At 54.4% G+C, this 19,985-nt stretch overlaps 8 protein-coding genes and 1 non-coding gene across 9 annotated transcripts; 3 read left to right on the plus strand and 6 right to left on the minus strand.

Annotated features, from left to right (window-relative positions):
* Positions 1-39: 39 nt before the first annotated feature.
* On the minus strand, positions 40-1,134 carry MFIFM68171_03613 (uncharacterized protein; the record flags this gene model as incomplete). The annotated part of the gene is made up of 1 exon (XM_071059034.1): positions 40-1,134. The coding sequence occupies one exon, from the start codon at positions 1,132-1,134 to the stop codon at positions 40-42; it is 1,095 nt and encodes a 364-aa protein (XP_070915135.1).
* Positions 1,135-1,959: 825 nt separating this feature from the next.
* Positions 1,960-2,350, minus strand: MFIFM68171_03614 (uncharacterized protein; the record flags this gene model as incomplete). The annotated part of the gene is made up of 2 exons (XM_071059035.1): positions 1,960-2,274; positions 2,333-2,350. The coding sequence occupies 2 exons, from the start codon at positions 2,348-2,350 to the stop codon at positions 1,960-1,962; spliced, it is 333 nt and encodes a 110-aa protein (XP_070915136.1).
* A 3,628-nt stretch (positions 2,351-5,978) lies between these two features.
* Positions 5,979-7,130, minus strand: MFIFM68171_03615 (uncharacterized protein; the record flags this gene model as incomplete). Its single annotated transcript, XM_071059036.1, has 1 exon — positions 5,979-7,130. One exon carries the CDS (start codon positions 7,128-7,130, stop codon positions 5,979-5,981), a length of 1,152 nt encoding a protein of 383 aa, XP_070915137.1.
* A 475-nt stretch (positions 7,131-7,605) lies between these two features.
* On the plus strand, positions 7,606-8,590 carry MFIFM68171_03616 (uncharacterized protein; the record flags this gene model as incomplete). The annotated part of the gene is made up of 2 exons (XM_071059037.1): positions 7,606-7,802; positions 7,867-8,590. The coding sequence occupies 2 exons, from the start codon at positions 7,606-7,608 to the stop codon at positions 8,588-8,590; spliced, it is 921 nt and encodes a 306-aa protein (XP_070915138.1).
* Positions 8,591-9,032: 442 nt separating this feature from the next.
* On the plus strand, positions 9,033-9,128 carry MFIFM68171_t39. Its single transcript has 2 exons — positions 9,033-9,070; positions 9,093-9,128. It is a non-coding gene; the product is annotated as a tRNA-Ile (tRNA).
* Positions 9,129-9,518: 390 nt separating this feature from the next.
* On the minus strand, positions 9,519-10,634 carry MFIFM68171_03617 (uncharacterized protein; the record flags this gene model as incomplete). Its single annotated transcript, XM_071059038.1, has 1 exon — positions 9,519-10,634. The coding sequence occupies one exon, from the start codon at positions 10,632-10,634 to the stop codon at positions 9,519-9,521; it is 1,116 nt and encodes a 371-aa protein (XP_070915139.1).
* Positions 10,635-10,927: 293 nt separating this feature from the next.
* Positions 10,928-12,052, minus strand: MFIFM68171_03618 (uncharacterized protein; the record flags this gene model as incomplete). Its single annotated transcript, XM_071059039.1, has 2 exons — positions 10,928-11,349; positions 11,410-12,052. The coding sequence occupies 2 exons, from the start codon at positions 12,050-12,052 to the stop codon at positions 10,928-10,930; spliced, it is 1,065 nt and encodes a 354-aa protein (XP_070915140.1).
* A 1,039-nt stretch (positions 12,053-13,091) lies between these two features.
* On the minus strand, positions 13,092-14,432 carry MFIFM68171_03619 (uncharacterized protein; the record flags this gene model as incomplete). The annotated part of the gene is made up of 2 exons (XM_071059040.1): positions 13,092-14,054; positions 14,109-14,432. 2 exons carry the CDS (start codon positions 14,430-14,432, stop codon positions 13,092-13,094), a joined length of 1,287 nt encoding a protein of 428 aa, XP_070915141.1.
* A 3,597-nt stretch (positions 14,433-18,029) lies between these two features.
* MFIFM68171_03620 (uncharacterized protein) lies at positions 18,030-18,443 on the plus strand (the record flags this gene model as incomplete). Its single annotated transcript, XM_071059041.1, has 1 exon — positions 18,030-18,443. One exon carries the CDS (start codon positions 18,030-18,032, stop codon positions 18,441-18,443), a length of 414 nt encoding a protein of 137 aa, XP_070915142.1.
* Between the last annotated feature and the right edge of the window lie 1,542 nt (positions 18,444-19,985).

Below are 19,985 nucleotides of genomic sequence, written 5' to 3' on the forward strand. Positions count from 1 at the left end.
TCCACTCATCTCCCCCCAACCCGCAACCTCCTCTTCTCATCACGGCCAGAACACATTAAATACATCCACCGGCGCGGCTGACTGTCTGATCCCTCCGCCGGGTACATACACGCCGCCACCGACGGCCACGGCGCTGGTCCCATGGCGGGGCACCTCCATCGGGGGAAGCCTCTCCCAGCGATCCTTGCGCGTATCGTACACCTCCACCTCGGTGAACATGCCCTCCATCCCCTCGGCCGGATTGCCCTCGCCGCCAAAGACGTACACCTTCCCGTCCACCTCGGCCGCCGCAACCCCTCCGCGGGGGGTGGGCATGCGGGCCTTCTTGGTGACCCAGCCCTTCCGCAGGCCCTTGTCATCCAAGGCGAGCGCAAACACCTCGCCGCGGACGTTGGCCTGGCCGCGGTCGCGCCCGCCGAGGACATACAAGACACCGTCGACGACGGCGGCGCCGGCGTGGTCGCGGCGGGCGGGCAGGCGGCGGGCGGCGGGCGGCAGGCGCCCCCACGCGCGCCGGCGCACGTCGAACACGGACACGTCGTCGACCGTCTCCTGCCGCTCGCCGCCCGCGCCCAGCGGCAGCCGCGTGAGCCCGCCCGCCAGGTAGATGCGGCCGCGCCACGCGTCCACGGCCATGGCGGCGCTGCCCCGCGGCGTGTCCGCCCCGTCCGCCGGCATGCCCGGCAGCGCCGTCCACGCGTCCGTCGCCGGGTCGTACTGGTACGCCTGCGGCGCCGCCTCCCACGCCCGGCCCCCCCCCGCCGCGACCGCCGCGTCCGTCAGCCCCCCCAGCAGGTATAGCGTGCCGTTGAGCACCGCGGCGTTGGGGTGGTTGAGCCGGACGGGTGCCGGCGAGGCGGTGCGCCAGGTGTTGGTGGGGATGTCGTAGATCTGGAGGAGGTTGGTGGTCTCGAACGACGTGGTCGAGTTGGCGGCCGGGATGATCCCGCAGAGCACGGCGATGCTGGTCTCCGAGAGAGCCAGCGTGACATGCTCCTGCCGCGGGTAGTCGGCGATGGGGGCGAGGGTTTGCCAGGTTCCGCCGGCCGGTTTGGAGGAGGCGGGTGGTTTGCGGCCGCCCGCGCCTTGGGTGAGAGGGAGGAGGGCGGCTAGGAGGGAGAGGGCGAGTTTCATTTTGGACGTGGTGATACGTTTGGATTTGGTTGAAACAGAGGGCAGCTTCATAAATTCCCCGGGCCCTGGCTAGAGAAGACGATGATGTATCCGACGACCTGCTAGAACCTAGGGCGGCGGATTTATAGAGCAATTGCACGTCGTGCCATTTTTGCCGATCGTCGTGCTCGATGTATACGGATTCTGGACTCCCGTCCGGACAGACTGGAACACGGCCGGCTCTCTCCGCGCAGATCGAAGATGCGATCGGCAGTAGAGCATATCGCGGCTGTGTTAAAGCAGGCGTGCGTAAGCGTCTCGGAGACCGCGCGGATGTATCGCCCGCTAACCACTAATAGTTGCAGGAGATTCCGCGGTAGCACCGCCCAGTGTTGTTGTAAACTTTGAGAGAATTGCTCCTCCCCTAGGCTAAAGTGTTCAAGAAGCGGAAGCGGGAATCTCTCGAGGGGCCAAGACAGTTGGACGGAGAATGTCGTGCGCGTTGGCAACTTGGCGCTGCGACCTTCTCGGAGATGTCATTCGGATCGGGGAAGTAACGGGCACTGCTATGAAACGCTATAACTCTATGACGTTGCCATGAGATGAGGGGCGACCTTGGCTCAGCCGCGGTATACCCTCCCGCAGTGAGACATGGACAAGTCGTACGGATCGGCAGTTGTGCATAAACATTTCAACCGCTGTTTATCTCAGCCTGGGCGTTCCGTCGATAACGGAACGCCGAGCACCAATCCGAAATGCAACTCATTCGCTACAACCCTGCTTAGACATGCCCTATGTTTCTTGTAAATCACCGCATTCGTCTCGCTTCCTCAACAGGCCTGCCTCTCACCCGCTTCTTATCCTCGCAGTTATCATCTCGCGCTCCATTTGCCTCATCGCGTCAACAGCGGCGCGATACGTGTCATAGGGGTTTATCTCGGACGGGTCCCACCCCTCAGCCCTCATCTTCCTCACCACCGCCGACTTCCTGATTGTGTTGATCAGCATCTGCTGGACCATGAACCGCTTCTCCAGGTTTGTCGGCGCGTCCCTGGTGATGTATCTGAGCAGATTGTGCGAGGCAAGCAGTGTCTCGACCTGGATCTCCCACGCGTACACTGTATCCCAGTCGAGTTCGACAATTTTGACGTTCGGCCAAGCCTATAGTCAAAGTCAGCACGGAGCTCGGTGCATGAGCGTTACTTGTTCGCTCGCTTACTCTAGCTTGCTCTACCATTGTGTCAAGTGGAGACGGAGTGCTCTAATAAATGGACTGTCATAATCCAGTTATCGTCTGGAAGCGTCGTTTTGCTGAGTCGGAAAATTACTCTTCTCTGGCGCGGTAGGGTTTGCAAAAGAATATATACTCGCGGTCCCCTTTGATTGTGTGCAAACATTTACGATATAGATGCCAGGTCATCATCTTTTCAATTAAACAAATATGCTCACAGACACTTGAGTTTGTTGACACGTCGCTATCTCATACAAAGTTCTGTAACATACGAGGGCAATCGCTGAGTGTTAAATTTAATCAGTCACAGGACAACACTGATGTACGACGTGTCAAAGCAACGCCCGTCGTGTATTTAGCGCGTAATCAAGGCACAAACCTCTAGCAGTAGTTGCAGCCAGCAACCGCCAGATTCTTAATGTCTGGTGAGGTGGTGTTCATGCTTTTCTTCAATGGCGCTATGCTGCCCTCCCCGGTTCCACATCGCTCCCTGGCAAGGTGGCTCCATAACATGTTTGAGGGGAAACATGGGCCCCTTACCGATGTAGTCTCTCTTGGGGTCACCCAGATAATGACGTATCGGGGGGTCAGCGCAAAGCCACACTTCCCCGTTCACATCCTTCCATTCCCGCGAATCTCCGCCTGCTGTTGCGAGGAGCATGGTACCCATTCTCCCGTCGAAGTTGTACACCACAGCCTCGGCTTCCTCTCGTCTATATACCCACATGACGTCGTGGCCAGTCTTGATATGAATGCACGCGTAAGTAGGGGCTGGCTCTACTTACGAATCGCCGACCACGGGGTGAACGACAGGAAATCAGGTACTTAGTACTTACCCATTCCTTGACCTTCTCTAAGATTTGCTGGCTGGTCCACTCAGAAACCATTGCTTCCTGATTCTTGTTGAAAATTCCCATTGACATGGCTGATTACGGTTGTTGTGCCAAAATTGCGTTAGATGCAGTCGAATTGTTGGTCCGCCATAATCAGGTATTTATTCCACCGATGGCGGGTGACAGGTTCCGCGGCGCTTTTTATAAGAAGCCCTAATGACCCCAGCTGCCTATACAATACGTGGAATTATCAGTCCGACTCATTATCTCATATGGTTCACCACACAAGTGTCCTTTTCATCCAACAGTTAGAGACGTCTCAATCTTAGTGTTAGTTTGCGCTGCTCTGACTACGCCACTTTATTTCTTGTCACCACCTGAGCTTCCCCTCGTCAGATCCTGGTCCCTTTCCGTCCCTATATCCCTAGGTTCTTCTAAGTCATGTGAAGGCTTAACCTCCCATGAATCTTGCGCATACATCCGACCGATGTACAAGACTTCTGGTTCTCCTCTGACTTTGCGCTTTGGGGGCATGGCGCACAGCCAGATCTGGCCGGTCGCTGGAAACCACGCTTGATCCCCGTATGGGGCGTAACGGAAGATTTCGCCGACCGTCCCATCAAAATTGTAGACTACGGCTGTAGCGTCCTCTTCTCTGTCAATCCAAGTAACTGCACGGCCGGCCTTCGTATGTCACAGATACATGATTAGCCCCCCAAGGCCGTATGGTCTCCTGCCGGCTGCTCACTTACCCATTTAATGGCCTGTCCAATAATTTCTCTGGAGGTGTTTTTGGATACGTTTAATTCGTGGTATCTTGACATTTTGGGTGCCATCATTTTGGTAACTGCTTCGGGAAGCTGGTGGGAGAAGGTGGGCTACTGAACTTTGGCGGATTGTCTTGCAGGCGCCAAGTAGGCGAGTGGAAAGCTCCATTTTGAGTTTTACGATATACTTATAGTAAGTTCTTTAGACCCTGCTGTGACGGGATGATCCAATATGCCAAAATTTTCTTCAAAAGGCGTTTGCAGTTATAGCAAAGCATTTATCGACCAGGCGTTGGCAGTTGGATGATCTCATCTGATGAGCACTCCGTGTGGCCGGCGCTCAACAGCGTCGCTCCTCAGCGCCATTTCAAAGCACAGCAACTATTCCCCGTTATCCTCCCAAGACGAACAGAAGATCCAGCTGGCGCCTCTCCCGTCCATCTACCTTCATCTCAACACTTTCTTTCCAGTATTGGAGCTATCTACCGTGGCTCCGGCGGCCACACCCCCATGTAACTCATTCTCGGATTCCCCAGACAATGTACATATCTCCGCACCATCCGATCGCGGCACATCACCGCGCAACCCGTGGCGTCCGCCCACTCATAAACAACCGCGCCCCTCTCGGGGTCCGAGGCGGTACCGGCACCGTACACGCGACGGCGCAAGAAATTCGACGGCCCGCTCTCGGGGAACAGCAACAGCGTGACACTGGCGCGGTATGGTTCGTCGACCCACATCACGGGTTGGCCGGCTTGGAGGGTTTTTGGAAAGAACGTTAGGAGTCGAGATGTCAGGCGGGGAAGCTGTGTTTTCATTGCTAGCGTACCCATTTCCGAACCTCGGCCAGAATTTGCGCTGGAGTCCAGTCTCAGATGTCGATGAATTCCTCTTCGACGGCCGTGGCGAACCCCGGCGGTGCTGCAGCCGGAGCTGGTGGTGGCGGTGGCGGTGGCGGTGGCGTTGGCGTTGGCTTGTTGCGACGCCCCCATGATGGGATCCCGGAGCTGCTGTCGGGGTAGGCGTATAGAGTGGATTTGAGTAAGAGCTCAAAGTTGTGGTCTTGTTGTGCTCCAGTTTAGAGTAATATGTTTTCTCAATGCTCCTTGGAGTACACTGTTTGATGGGTACTGTGCTGCTAGTTAATGAAAGATATGTGTTATATAAAGTAATGTCGTTGGATTTTGTGCGCACTGAGCACCGTTCTACGCATATACGCATACGCACGTACTAATTTAGAGAGAAAAGGTTCGTGTCAGCTCACCTATCCACACACCTGGGAACTAGTTGCTGGGCTGTGTTGTTGGTTCTACCGTTCTACGTCATGATGGGCACAGCTTCAAGCCTCTAGTACAAGAAATGTTTGCTAATCACGTTTGGTTACTTGGCAAGGGACCACCTAGGCGAAGCCGGACTGTTTCAGGGCTTTTAACCAACACACGCATGAGTACCTTAGTATATCCATGAGCGTATGTCGCGTGTTACTCAAAATTTTTTGTACTAGTTGGAAAGACAATTGGTTGAAAATGAGGTCTGTTCACTACTTGAAACGCTACAGACAGGTGGCAATTCCAATTTTTAATCTGGGGTGATGTGGCCAGATGAGTGTGTGCATTCGATCATTAATTAGTGCTGGCATGAACTGATGGGAACTTTTAATTACGAGATACATCGTATGAAATTTACAGTTGAGAGCGTCAAATGCTTCACGCTGCTCAGAGCCCAATTTAGGAGCTGAACATTCCTTCCAACGTGCCATATTACAAAGAGATAGAATACAAAGATACGAAACGGTGAACCGTGAGGCACAGGAAGACATCAGAAACATATCGAATGGACCACAGTCCCGTGACCAGCAACCAGAGTCATATGTGCACGGTCTGTCGGGTGATAAATTACGATCACGCGCCTTCTGAATCCTGTCGCTGAATCTCGGGCAGCAACTGAGCAGCTAGCTGGGCATCGACAAAGCTGTTGGCCGTGGAGAGAAGCTCGGTCAACTGCGGAATCATGACAAGACTAGTGGCGTGGCACTTACGCTGCGTCATCATCGTCCGCTTCCTGTGCGTCCTCGTCCCTTTCTGGTTTGGGCAGCACAAAGTGCGGCTCCGAAAGAGACTCGCTTTGGCTCTGGGCTTCGGCTATTTCAGAGCCGCTGGCTTCTGTTTGGGGCTGTATCTGAGGCGACGTGTCGTTCCCGGCTGTATTTGGTATTGCGGTTGGGTTTGATTGCTGCTCCTGCTGCACCTGTGTGATTTGCGTCGCTATCTCTGACTCGGGTTGCTGCTGCGATATTGGTTCTGTGTGGGGATTTGGATGTGCTGGTGATTGTGCTTGTGGTGGCACTGGTGATTGTGGTGGCACTGATAGCTGTGCTACTTGTGGTTGCGGCGAGGACTGAAATTGGGGAGGAGTGGTCTGTTCTCGGCCGTCGCTTGGGGCAGTGACAGGGCTATTGCCGGTGCCACTGTCGAGATGGGGAATTCCCGCGGGTGGAGGGGGAGGGAGCTGCTCCTTGGCCTTACGCTTCCGGTTTGGTTTGGGCCCCGTGTATAGGGAGCAGGCTGAGGTGTTGTCGAACCACTTGCAGTTGGAGCAACTGTTGTGGAAAGCCCCCGGCAAGACGCGGCAGGTGAGAAATGGGCCCAGGGCATGTTTGGCACGGCGTTCGATGCACTGATGGCACGAATCTGACGCGTCCTGGCCGCGCGAATGGATCAATAGGCCGTTGACGTAGCTCGGCCGCTGCGAGGCAATGTGCCGGGCTGTGATCCAGCCCTGCACGAAGTAGATGGTTTCGCAACTGGGCATTCGAAAAATGGTCCGCTGCGTCTCGTGGACAAGTGAGTGTTCTGTTAGAGCGGCCCGGATGGCAATAGGAACGACGGGTATGGCTCGTTCGCCTCGTGCTGCGTTCCATGCCTGGACGAGTGGGTGATCCTCGTAATCAGCCTCGCGCACCGTCATGTTTGGGCGGCCAGGTGGGCGGCCCCGGCGCTTCTTGGGGAACGCTGCCGGCAACGTGGATGCATCAGAAGGCAGGCCGCTAATAACGGCAGCAGCGGCGCTAGGTTCACCTTGAGGATGATCTTGAGGAGTCGGCCGCTCGGCGGGCTGCTCAGCCTGCTCGATTCGCTCGGGGTGCTGCGAGGACACGACCTCGTCGATACCGGATGCCTCGGCCATTTCGGCGTCAGCTGCAGCCTCAGCCGCGTTAGCCATATGATATTACTTGCGTCGTCCCCTAATTGTGAGTGCAAAGCTAGGTAGACGAGGCACACAGAATGCTACAAGAAAGGCGACGAAAGGAACTGTGGGATATGGGCATATTTTGTAGAAAAGTCGACGGATTCGACGGTAGATTGGAGACTGGTGGAGTTTGTGCACGGGCCAATCACCCCCTGGCTCGGCGCTCAGCCATGGTGGGGGCCGCTCCCCAGCGACGTAATGCGCCCAGCACGGCATCAACCGACTTCAGCCAACCGAAACACGGCAATGTCTTCATGCTAGGTTGTCCTTCATCTGCCCTTCCCGCTTCGCTCTGAGCCCACTCGTTCCGCAGACCACGGTGTAGGTCAAGCGCGTCTGGTACCGACTGTCCCGGGGTTCTTTATTCTTTCCATCACCGCTGCGCTTCAGGCAGCACAGCCATCCGGCAGCAATGTCAAACCCCAACGCTCTCCTCCTCTTGGCCGACCACATCAAGCTGTCGCTCCTGGAGCAGCAGCGCGCAAAGGCATTGAATCTCAGACGCGACTCGCAAGACGGCCACATATCACGATCGCTTGACCAATTCCGGGAAGGGCTCGAGGCTCTCGAGAAGGAGCAGCAACGGCTGCAAGACGCCGGCGATGAATCGTACGTCCCGCATCGACACCATCTAACACCGAGGCAAAACCCCCCCATCTAACTCACCCAGCAGCAAAGCCTCCACCCTCTCCGACACGCTCGCCTCGCTCCGAAAACAATACTCGGACCTAACCTCCCAATTCCACGGCTTCTCCTCCGCCACCACCACCACCACCCTCACCTCCCCTAACGACCCCGCCCTAGCAGCCGACTTTGCCCACGCGCAATCCTCCACCTCGACGAGGGCCGCCCAGGGCGAAGACGCCGCCGCGACCCCAACGCGCGCTCCGAAAAAGGCAGTCCGCTTCTCGTCCCCGACGATCGACCTGGAATCGCAACGACGCGGCACCCCGGACCCGAACCGGAGCACGCTCTTCGGCGGGCCCGCGAACCAGCCGTACCGCGACGACCCGACGGGCGATGGCGGCGGCGGCGGCGATGACGACACGGCCGGCTACCGCGACCACATCGCGGCGGGGTCGCTGTCCAACCAGCAGATCCACGCGTACCACGAGCAGATCCTGGCCGACCAGGACGCCCAGCTCGACGTCCTCGGCGCCTCCATCTCGCGCCAGCGCGAGCTCTCCCTCCAGATCGGCGACGAGCTCGACAGCCAGGTGCTCATGCTCGACGAGAGTGAGCGCGCCGCCGACCGCCAGGCCAGCGCGCTGGGCCGGGCCCGCCGGCAGGTGGGGCGGATCGCCCGCGGCGCCGCCAGCAGCGGCGAGGGGAGGCAGTTGACGGCGATTGTAGTCCTGATTGTGGTGTTGGTGCTGTTGATTATCATCTTGAAATAAGGGATATATCAGGAATAGAGGGTTGGAGGGTTGGGAGGTTAAGAGTTTTTCTTTTTTTGCTCGGGTTGGTTAAGGACGAGGGGAGTAGTCAAACGTCTTCAGGACTGAGGGACACCGCTTCGGGTGGGCTATGGGTTTCACTTAGCATTCTCTACTCGGCGTTTAGGAAGCACTTATGTGGGGATGGTGTTCTGGTAAGGATTAATGTACTAGCTGGCGGCCGTTTGAGATTTCCACTGTACGAATTTCTACGACTTGTTCCTTGTCACTTGGCCCCAGCCAACATACTTATCCCATCAACCTTGAATGTCTTGGCTTCCCTCTGCCTCTTTACACGTAAAACTCTCATGACAAACCACCCCACAGAGCAGGACCGTCGCTAGATCTCGCTCCACCATGCGCTGATGGATCCCAAACCTGACGTCTCCATTCATCCACACAAGCCCGATTAGCTCAGCTGGTTAGAGCGTCGTACTAATATAACAATATGTTATAATTGGTGATGCGAAGGTCAACAGTTCAATCCTGTTATTGGGCATCAACTTCTTGTCTCTTGATTATCCTGGTTGTGATACTCTCTTTTTCTTTCTTTTTCCCCTTCATTTTCAAGCTCTGATTTCGTAAGCGTAAGATAATTAAGTCGCAGACGTTCCAAGCGCTACCGGTGGCAAATGGCAACAATTGGTCCCAGGGCGAACCCCTGAAGCACCAGGTCAGTAGCACAACATCATTGAATCTATTCCGTACCACTGCTCTTGCTGGTTTACCTGCATTCTAACTCTATTCGACAATCCCTCCCCAAGCCCGGCCAACGTCATCTTGCAACTGTCACCCATCTCTGCAATGTCTCAGGTTCAGTATTCCCAATTTGTACCCTGGAGATATACGGTGCCTTGGGCCGAACAATCCCAAAGGTGTACGGGCTGTCTCACCGAATCACACCACCGTCCATGTCAATGCCATCCAGACACTCTAAAATGTCGCTGCCGCCAAGTATGCCGACCCCGCCGGCGGTCCCTTTGCCGTTTGTCGTCCAGACCTCGTGGAACTTGACGCTTTTATCACTCGACGCAACCATAATGCAGCCTTCCATCGCGGTACGACGCCGTCCTCGCGCCGCATTTCCACTTCTCGACGAGCCATCTTCCTCAAGCCCGCGCGGATAAGGGATTGCATAGAGCGCTCGGTGCTCGCTAGCCCAGGGTATGGCAGCAACCTGGCGGCAGTCGGGCCACGTGAAGACGGCAATCCGGATCGGATGGTCAGGTTGAGCATAGCCAAATGTGGCCGCAATTTCGCGTCTAGTCGTCGACCAGATCAGGCTGGTCACCTGGGCCGAGACGGAGATGGTCGCCAGTGCCGCGCCGGATGTGGTGTGGAAGAAGTGGATGCACTTGTCATTGGATCCTCCGCCTGTCGCTACTAGGCTTTCTTGCCAGGGACAAAAGGCAATGGCTTTGACCGCGGCTGCATGAACCCATCGCTGCTTTTCGCTGCCGGGCCCGAGGTGCCTAACGGGATGGGTGATGCTGCGAGGAGTTCTGATATGGGCCTCAGCTTCAGGGGTCTCACTTGCTGCCCTCACCAGGGTCGCTGCTGACCGTGAAATCCGGCGTTCCGTAACAGCGCGATTCCTTCGGGACCCTCCTTCGAGAATCTTGGTCGTATCGAAGAGGCAGCACAAATTGTCGTTTCCTCCTGTGGCAAAAAGATTACCGTTCTGTGACCAAGCCAGTCCGCAGATCTGCTGAGAATGAACCGCAATACGCGCCAGCAGGGTCATCTCCCCGGACCAATTGTGTTGTACAACCTCCCATCTTTCTGGCCACTCGACAGCGTAGTAGTAGACGTGCCCAGCCTCGTCTCCCACCAAGAGATCTTCGGTTTGAACTGGAGCGCCTGGGTGGAGTCGATTTTTGGATGGCCGCAGCGTGCACACCGGTTTCCAGCTGAGGCAAGAAACGGGACGTGGCTGTATCACCTCGAAACGCGGCAAGGGGCCGGAACGTGAGCCCTCGGATTCCGGGTCATCATATAAGGACATCAGTCCTAGCGTTCCGTTGGTCCGTCCAAAAGCCAATATAGCCTTGCATCCCCCAGAGGACGAGAAAGATAAGCTAGTTAGGTAACAATCAGTGTCAGTTCCCGCGTTGAGGAGTTTTGCCCCACGGCTCTCAGACCAGCCGTAGATGAAGTCGCCCAGTCCGACGGCAAGTGTCCGGCACGTAGATGAATAGGCAAGGATTGAGCAGTAGAAATCATCCCGCAAGTTTGGAGCATCAAGAACCCCGTTACATGTCAGCGTGCCCGATTAGGTTCAGATGAAGCCGCCGGGACTCACTTGAAGGGAGAGAGAGGCAGTTCCCGGTTCCGAGGAGGCTTCTGTTGTGTGCGAACAGGTCCTTCTTTGACCCATTCTGACCCATTCCATTGCGTGGCAGAAGCAGACTTGGAGCTTATGCTGAAATTTTCCTCGCGGCAGGGTGCTATGCTCACGTCCAGAATCCGCTGCACCCGGTCCAGCCCCAACGCCGCCGCAAGTCGGGCTTTGTGCTTTTCCAATTCTTCCTCAGCCTTTAGGGCCGTAGGGAATATCGTCCTGAAGAGTCTTGCATTGGTCCCGCTCGCAACCAACTGGCCTCGGCCGTCGTTAACAGCGGTTCCCCTGAAGGGCACATCTCTGACAGTCCAGACCGTGCTGTTACCAGTATGGTCGTCGATGGCACTGTTTTGATCCAGAGGGCCGAGTACATTGCTCACTGAAGTCAAGTCAGCGTCCCTGCCTGGCTTGAGAACGACCCCAATACGAATCGACTAACCTCTGTTCCTACTGCCTGTGGTTCCCGAACGAGATTGCGAGCGGAATTGATGCGTCATTGGCTCCACGTTTCTCCGGCGGTAGAACGGATCTTCAGTTGCTCCACTGTGGCGGAGAAGCCTCTCAGACCCGGTCAGCTCATGCGGTGCTTTGCCTGTCTTAAACCTCTCGGAAAGCTCTGCTACCTGACGGGGTCTCGCGGGGATAAAGCGATCTGGACGGCGAAGAAACCCAACCCCCGGTCGGCCAATACTTTTGTTGGCGCCCCGTTGTTGAATCCTCGAGCCGGACCTGGGGTAAAGCGACGCTGCGAAAGTAGGGCGGTAGCGTGTTGTCCGTGGTGTCTGAGTGGCCGGTCTTGTCTGGGGCCATGGTGATCCGTGATGTGTGACCCCATTTCCTGGTGTGTTTGCGAGGTCGGCCTCTCCGAACGGGTCATCCGAATCTGACTCGTTGCCAACAAAGCGTGCCCACTCGTCCGCGAGTGGGCGCCCGTCGTCCTTCGCCAACTGCCTCAGTGTCAGTGGAGTTGTTGGACTTGAGCCGTATCCCGAGTCGGTTGGACTTATGGGGTAGCTCGGTGAGGAGCCGGATGCATGGCGCTGGTGGTGGGAACTTTTTCCGACGTGAACATCGAGGATCATGATGCTGTTTGGGGGTCGACGCGCCGCCGCAGGCAACCAGCGCTATCGACTAGTGGGCTGGCCTGGGCAGGGGGAGATTGTACGCAAGGGAATGAGAGATGTAACAAAACAGATATAACGAATGCGGACCGAGGCTAGTCTGCGCAGCTCGGGTCGTTCAAACTGCTGCCCGAGGCATGACAGGCACGTGTGACACGAAACCACGTTGACTTGCCAGCGTCTAACTTGGGTTAGCAATGTCGTGGTTGACGGGGAGGTATTTGCGGGGAGGGCAGAAGAAATGAGAGACAGAACAGGCGACCGTCCAATAACTCTCAAGCAGTTGGACGGGAACATGTCCGAAAGTCCCGTCTTGAAGCAGAGCGGGGAGGAATCGCCCGAAATCCGGGGATGCAGCTCCAAATGGCCCATTTGGCCAGCAAGGTTGAACCTTCCCTTGGATAATAATGACATGGAAAGTCAAGTCTAAGAAGTAGCGACCCGTGTGTCATGCACCTAGTGGCTAGGTCATTGTTCGGTGTCTTGCTAGGAAGGTCCTGCCGCGCCCAGGTGTTGAACCGGGGGAGGGAGAAGGCACCGTCCCGTCGTGACCAATGTTGCCAGATGAAATAAACAGGTAGTTAGGTACCTTAGCTAATGACTTACACTAAGATAGTGAATCGATAAGTCCCCTTTGCGCCATTACAACACTACGTCAGGCCCCGACCTCTATTGAGCACCCCTCTGTCACCGAGCCATCCGCTGAGACCACTGGTGGGTGAGACCACGCGCATCAAGATATTCTGGGATGAGACCGTGGTAGTAGAAACAAGAGTTTTGATAGCTATCTAGTTTTTTGCTAGTCCACGAGGACCCGAAGTGACTTGAGGTAAAGAAACGGAACTCGTATTTATTTACAAACATGGCGCCACCACCCTCGGACCAAGCCCACACGGTGTCCTTTGGCAAAGGAACCAGAAGAAACGAGCGTTCTACGTCATGCTAAGGTAGCCATCGGAACAACACGTATCTCAGGTACATCTGTCGGGTCGGTCATCCATCAATCGAGAACAGCCATACCCATAGCATTTTGGCCTGCCACACCGTCCAGCGTAAAATGCTGAAGCATGGTTGCCGAGCCTGAGCCGCCCGAGACGTCGACCACGGCGATTGCGGCCTCGGTTGTTCCGTTTCCGGGCGATAGCGCGTATATGAAATTGCCGGCGGCCCTCAAATCGATCAGACCTGGATCACCGTTGGCTGACAGGTCCAACTCCGAGAGGACGCTAGCATCCTGAAGGCTCATCTCGACAATCCGGTTCACAGCGACGTCGGTTACAAACGCAGTACCTGTTGCTGGAGAGATTGTCGCCCAGCACGTAGCAACCTGGCCCTGGATCTCGCCCGTCGCTACTGTTGTCGCCTGGCCGCTAACCTGATCCACCGAGAGAATGACTGCGCCAAATGCCGCGTCTGTCACGAACACATTAGAAGTGCCGGGAATAGCTTGTGACCCGAACAACACTGCCGTGCCTTCTGGCGTGCTCCGCTGCTCGACGCTGGAGATGGAGACGGAGGCACGGCCCCGACCCCGGCCCCGGCCCCTCTCTCCTCGGCATGCGCTTGAGGTGCGCTCGACGGGAAAGGCCGAGAAGAAGCCCGTATTGTTAGCGGCCGGATCGCCTTTAACGGTTGTAAACAACATGGATTCGTCGGCTGAGAAGAAGACCTGAGACACCGTGTTGGTAGGCCCGACGGGCGGCGTCGTCTGGCCAATGTCGAACGGCCGCAGGTCGTCCATGGGTTCCAGTCCACAAGCCGAGAAACGACTGCATGCGACACCAGCCCGGGCGCCCGACGTGCCAACGCACACGAGGCCGTTCTTGAGTGACGCGGCAACTGTGTTGGCAAATTCGCCAGGAATCTCAACAGGCTCGCCCACAAGGGATAATTGGGTTGGGTCAGAGGTTGAGATGGCCAGCATGCTCAAGGTGTTGGATCCCGCGTTGACGGCGAAAACGGCCTGATCTTTTCATGAGCATTTAACGACGAGCTTTGAATCGGCTTTTTGACTTACGTTTCCGGCGACGGTCAACGCTGACTGGCTAACCAAGGCGTCGGGAGTGGCCGGCTGGTTATCGCTATTCAACGCCACAGAGCCAGCTCCGCCTGTCGGGGTCAGGGTGCCGACGGAAAGCCTGCCGTCAGCACCAATCGGCAGTGCTACGACTGCGTTGGTTTCATCGTTGGTGATGAAGTAGACAGCTCTTCCTGTTCCAGCTGAGGTATTCTTGTCCCGCTGTGGGAGTGTGGAGGGACCGCTGATCACGCCTGGTATCAATGTTGACAGGCTGGACAGAAATGCCGCCAAAAAGAAAGAATAACGCGGAACGGAAGGCATATTGTTGCGGGTAGATCAAGGTATCCCGTATCGATTAAGGTTGGTGCTGAGTCTGGCTCTCACCATGAGCAACGAAAACCGGAATGCACAGAGATGACAGACGGCCAGTCTGGGTGCTTCTTCGCGTGTTTATATAATTACTTTCGAAGGTGAGCAGGAGGCTTCACCTCTTATCGGTCTTTGCTAGCATTGCTCAAGGCTCTCTCGTACAAGTCAAATGACACCCGAAGAACTCCTGGGCGTCTCTTGATGCACAGCTGGTTTCGCAATTAAACTAGTTATTACAGGCTGAAGAGAATATACAAACATGATGATTTGCTATCTGCTGTGTGATGAGGAATCATTTCCAGAGCAGGGTTGCTACAGCGTCATAGCTGTGCGTCCAACCCGGATGATCACGCTATCAGAATTTCCCGTTTAGTCAAGCTGCAGGGGGTGCGAATGGTTCCTGGGTGGGACTGCTGCTTAAGGTTGGCAAGGGGGATTCCGGGAACGTGGAGAAATCTGACACGCACGAGGATCCCGTTCCTCAGAATGGCCGTCCGAAAAAGGTAATCCTGATTACCTGAACACAATTTTCCAAATGATCACCCACCCGTTCTGGAAACGTAAATGGTTACCTCAGCGCGCCGGCCTATACAGGATCAAGAGAAAGGTAGGAGCTCTGGTATACGAGCTGGACCTTCTATCGGGTAGTCGTATCCACCCAGTGGTTGCAGTCGTGCAGCTGTTCAAACCGGCGTAAGGGGAAGACTCGTTCGGCCGGTCCTAGCCGGTGCCAGAACCGGTAGAGGTTAACGGCGAATAATACTAGGAAGTGGACAGAATCGCCGACCGACGTGTCAAGTAGCGTAAAGGGAAGGAGTTGCTAGAGTACTTGGTTAGATGGAAAGGGTACTAGGCTAAGGACGACTAATGGATACCCAGACTCCGCTTAGTAGACGGCGCCAGGGAACTGGTCGAGGCTTACGACAAGAAGTACCTAGTTGACTGGGGACTGGAATACTATAAGAAGAATAAAACCCCGGAGGAGTATAGGCTGGTAGACGAGATTCCTTAACGGAACGTCGAGGTAATCCTGCCTATATACTACAAACTCTAAAAAGGCGAATGCAGAGAAACTTCAATACTATAAACAAACCCTTCAATAGGGCGACCCTCTCTTTGTTTCCTTTAACCAAGTTACAGTTATTCACACTTTCTTTCGTTTCATCCTATCTTTCTTACTGCTACCTTTTCTTTTACACCGCCTAGGACGGCCGTATAAGAGCTGAATACAGCAATTTCTTTATTTACTTTCATAACCCCGTGCATAGCCAATACTGTCCTAGATCGACCTAAACCCATATATCCCAAGGGAGGCGCGTAACATAGTCAACCAAGCCAACCATTTCCGGGTTGACGTACATACGACCAATAAAAGAAGTGCATATAATAGCAGCCCCGTCTGGATCGCGAGCGCGTACCGACGACGTCGACCGCGACATCGCCATGGACAGCGAGAACGAGCTCGCTCAGCCCCGTCAAGAGCCAATCGACAACTTCACAGAGGACAATAACGCCGTGGCGGCAGAGGACTGGATTCCCTATACGGGCGACAGCCCTAGAGCGGTCGAGGCCGTTAAGCGAGGCGCTAATCACTACAACTTCCTGGACAAGACCGAAGTGTAGCCCGATAAGATAGAGGAGCATTGGGAGTCAGGACTCGTAGAGTGGCACTGGAAGGGCGTCGATTACGACATCTTCAGCAGATTGGACGTCGGGCTGGGAGAGCAGTTCTCCTAGCACCCCTTTAAGTACAGCTCGTCGCCGATTCGAGTCATGCTCTACGCCGGCGATATCAGAGCCGTCCGCAGCTGTATCAACATCAGCGAGGCCCTAGAGTACTTTCGTACGGCTATATTTCTGTAGCCATCTAGAGCGAAGGAACCGGTCGTTACAACCGACGAATACCATGCTTTCTAGGCTGCCCGTCCCGACGGCTTATACGTCGTTCCCTATATAGACGTCAAGTTCAGTATAGCTGTAGATATCGACAGCAAAATGAAGGGTTTCCTTTATTCAACTATTGCCGGAATAAACGTATATATCGACTTGAAGGAGGCTATGTACAGCAAGGACTATATTACGCCAGGATTATATACCTCCGAGTTCCACCGGGTCTTTAACCTACATAGCGGTAAGAGTAGGCAGTAGAAGGATATGGTATACTGCAATAACGACAACGAGGTCGAGTTCGTCTATATAGTGGAAAGGCGCGTCGATAAAGAGCTCCAGCCCCTCAACCGTCGCGAGTACTCCGACGCTATCAGGCTCCCGGAGATACGCAGTGTGCTAATAGAGGAAAACACGCTACTTCAACTTACGGTACGCGCTGCGTACTTCGTAGAGCGGCTGATCGACGTGGGCGTCGACTTGAACGTCGGATGGGACAGAATGTGCATCTATTTCTTCCCGTACGACTGCGACGGAAACAGGTACCGTATGCCGTAGGACGAGATTGACGAGCTCGAGCCCCGGTAGCCCGAGGTCGCAGAATACGTTAAGAGGACGGCCCGCTACCTCGCGGCTCCAGGGACAGCTAAGTCGGACGACGGTACGGGAGTATATGGTCGAGCCTAGCCAACTACCAGCTAGGTTCAATTCGCTAAGGGCTAAGTATCGATATCAGTATAGGTCGACCTGCAAGAGGGTGAAGGAAGTAAGGAGAGTAAGGTATCGGAGGACGAGGATATACTGGACCTAAGCGATGACGACCTGGAGGTTATTAGTACTAACAATAAAGGTAAAGGAAAGGTGGTTGTTAAGAAAGGCGACTGTTATACCGAGATCCTTAAAGCATTCGATGACTTAGGTAGAAAGGCTAAAGGTAGTAAATGCAAGAATATACCTATCGCCCTTTACGAGGTGGTGCTTGCCTGTGTAGAGGCCGAATACCGTGAAAACCCCCTACTGCTCGACCGTACGAAGGTTATCATCGACAAGTTTTTCGATAAGTAGCCGGGAGGTAAGTAGTAGTCTTTCTCGGCGAACAACTAAGTCCGGGCTCTAAAGTGCAAATACCTCAAAGCATTTGCTAGTTTCACTAAGAATAAGGGCATAATCGACGTACTAACTCCGATATAGGAGGAACTGCTCGCCGTCCGTTGGTATAATCCGAACGGAGTATTGAACAGCGTTATCGGTAGACTCGTTAGCCTTATAGGTTTCGCCGACCGATTTCAGGTCGTTCCCTACGAGGAAACCGTTGCCTGCGGCCTAGGACCGAGCAAGGCACGTATCGAGGCACTTGAAGGACGAATACAAGACATCGACGTCGCTGCGGAGGTGAAGAACCAGCTAGCGGCCGAGCTCGACAAAGCCAACCTTACTACAGTCGACTATCTGAAGGACCTGTATACGAAGGTAGGAGAAAAGTTTAAATAGCTGGAGGCAAATATAGTAAGTAAGGTGAAGGAACTAACCAAGTCAGTCGAGCTCGAGGTCACTAAGATTATAAACGTAAGTATTGCAGTGCTGGTTAAGGAGCGTATAAACGAGGCTATTGACAAGGCCGTTAAGGAGAATACAGTAGAGCTTAGCGCCGAAATAAGCAAAATGCGTAAAGCTTACGACGAGATTACCAAGCTGTACGGCGAGATCGCCGCTTATAAGATAGCTGTAGGTAAAGCCCGGAAGCGCATAGACGAGCTGGAGGCCGTTATGCTTATTAACCTAAGTACCCCGGTACCGCGAACTACAACGGAGCTATTCTCGGGCAGAAATACGTGTAGCTCGACCAACCGCATCCGGTTCCAGACAGAGGTCGATCTGACTACCCCGATTGAGACGCCGACGAAGCGAGTGCGTCTTAATACGACCGTTGCGGGACTATCGAACGAGTCGACCCTAACCGTGGATCTGCTAAGGCGCCCGCGACTGAAGACGCCGTCGACCAAGGCGGCGAATGTGTTAATTAAGATACCGACAAAGGGCAAGGGCAAGGGTAAGGAGTTGGATTTCAGCTTCTGAGGAGATGTCGCTGTTGTAGATGTATTATAAGAGGTCTGGTCGGCCGTTAGGTGGCCAATTGCTGCGGTGTAATGGTCACTCTCAACGATCCTGTCCTTTCCCTGCGCTGAATCTTCATTTACGTAGTTAGCACTGGCGAGGACGCTATAATCTCTTTCTGCAGGGGGGGCAGATTGTTACGAGTCAGACGTGCTTGGTACGGTGGCACGTGACTAGACTGCCCCGTTGCGCAGAATGACCACTTCGCGGTTATTCTGCACTTAGTTAGAAATGGACAGACTTAACCACACTTTTGATGCTCATACTAGGGTTCATGAAGTGTCCGCTACAGGGCAGTTAAGCCTGACCTCCCTGTGGTCTCTGCTAGCGAGTAGCGAGACACTCGTAGCACCTAGGTCCTATAATCTCCGTTTTTAGCACCAAAGGCGCCTATGATAGGCATATAGTGATCAGACGCAGCCTTATCATAAGAGTCATTCCCTATACGACGGCAGAGGCCTCCGACGCCGAATATAGTATAATAACTACAATACAGTCCCTCGGGGGGGCTAGCGCTAACGACGTATATCTGCTTATAAACATTAGATACAATGCCCTCGTCTTTATCTATAGAGCTACGGCCGCACTTCTCGCCGTAGTCCCAGACCTTTTAGACGACTATATCGCTCTAGCCTTCTTGGCTCAGTAGCAACCTCTTAAACTCTTCTTTTTCTTCTTTAATAGCTTCTTCGTCTTCAGCTGTCCTCATACGCAGCGGCAATACAGCTTCGGGATACGGTCGGAGCAGTCCTCGGACTACCGCGACAACAGGGTAAGGGCCGGGGTTCTCTTATTACCCTCATTCGACCCTATCCTATAAGAGTTGAAGTAGCGGATTCTCAGCGTTTTCGTCTGCTTCTTCCTCTTCTATATAGTCTGGCCTATATAAGAAACCGTTAACGGGGTTCTAAATACTAGGGCAGTACTTAATAACGAAGTCAAACATAGCTAAGTCGTCGCTCTAACATAGCTGTCGCTAGCTCGGCCTCTTCTTGGTCTTCCAATACTCTAGGTTAAAATAGTCTATCAAGACTATAATCGGGACTTAGGCGTAGAGGAGGTACTGAGACCAGGTACAGAAGGCGTCGACGAGCGTAAGTAGCTCCCTATCTCCGGTATCATAGCACGTCTCTTCAGGTATAAGCTTCCTTAACCTAAAGGCGACCGGATACTACCGATCCTCGTAGAGCTGCGAGAGTATAGCTCCAATCGCACACTTCGAGGCATCTGTCTCTATATAAATAGGCAGGGAGGGATCGAAATACTTGAGGATAGGGGCCTCGCTAAATTTGCTTCTTAGTAGCTCGAACGCTTCAGCCGCCTCCTCCGTAAGCACGAATAGGCATTTCTGGTCGCCATATAGAAGGTCTGTTAGGGGGGCACAGATCTTCAAATAGTTTCTAATAAAACAATAGTAGAACCCTATAAATCCTAAGAAGACCTAGATATCGTGTACACTATAGAAGAGCGGCTACTACGTAACGGACTCGATGCAGGACGGCT

This window comes from Madurella fahalii (assembly GCF_045866475.1).
Source record: "Madurella fahalii IFM 68171 DNA, scaffold_2, whole genome shotgun sequence".
NCBI lineage: Eukaryota > Fungi > Ascomycota > Sordariomycetes > Sordariales > Madurella > Madurella fahalii.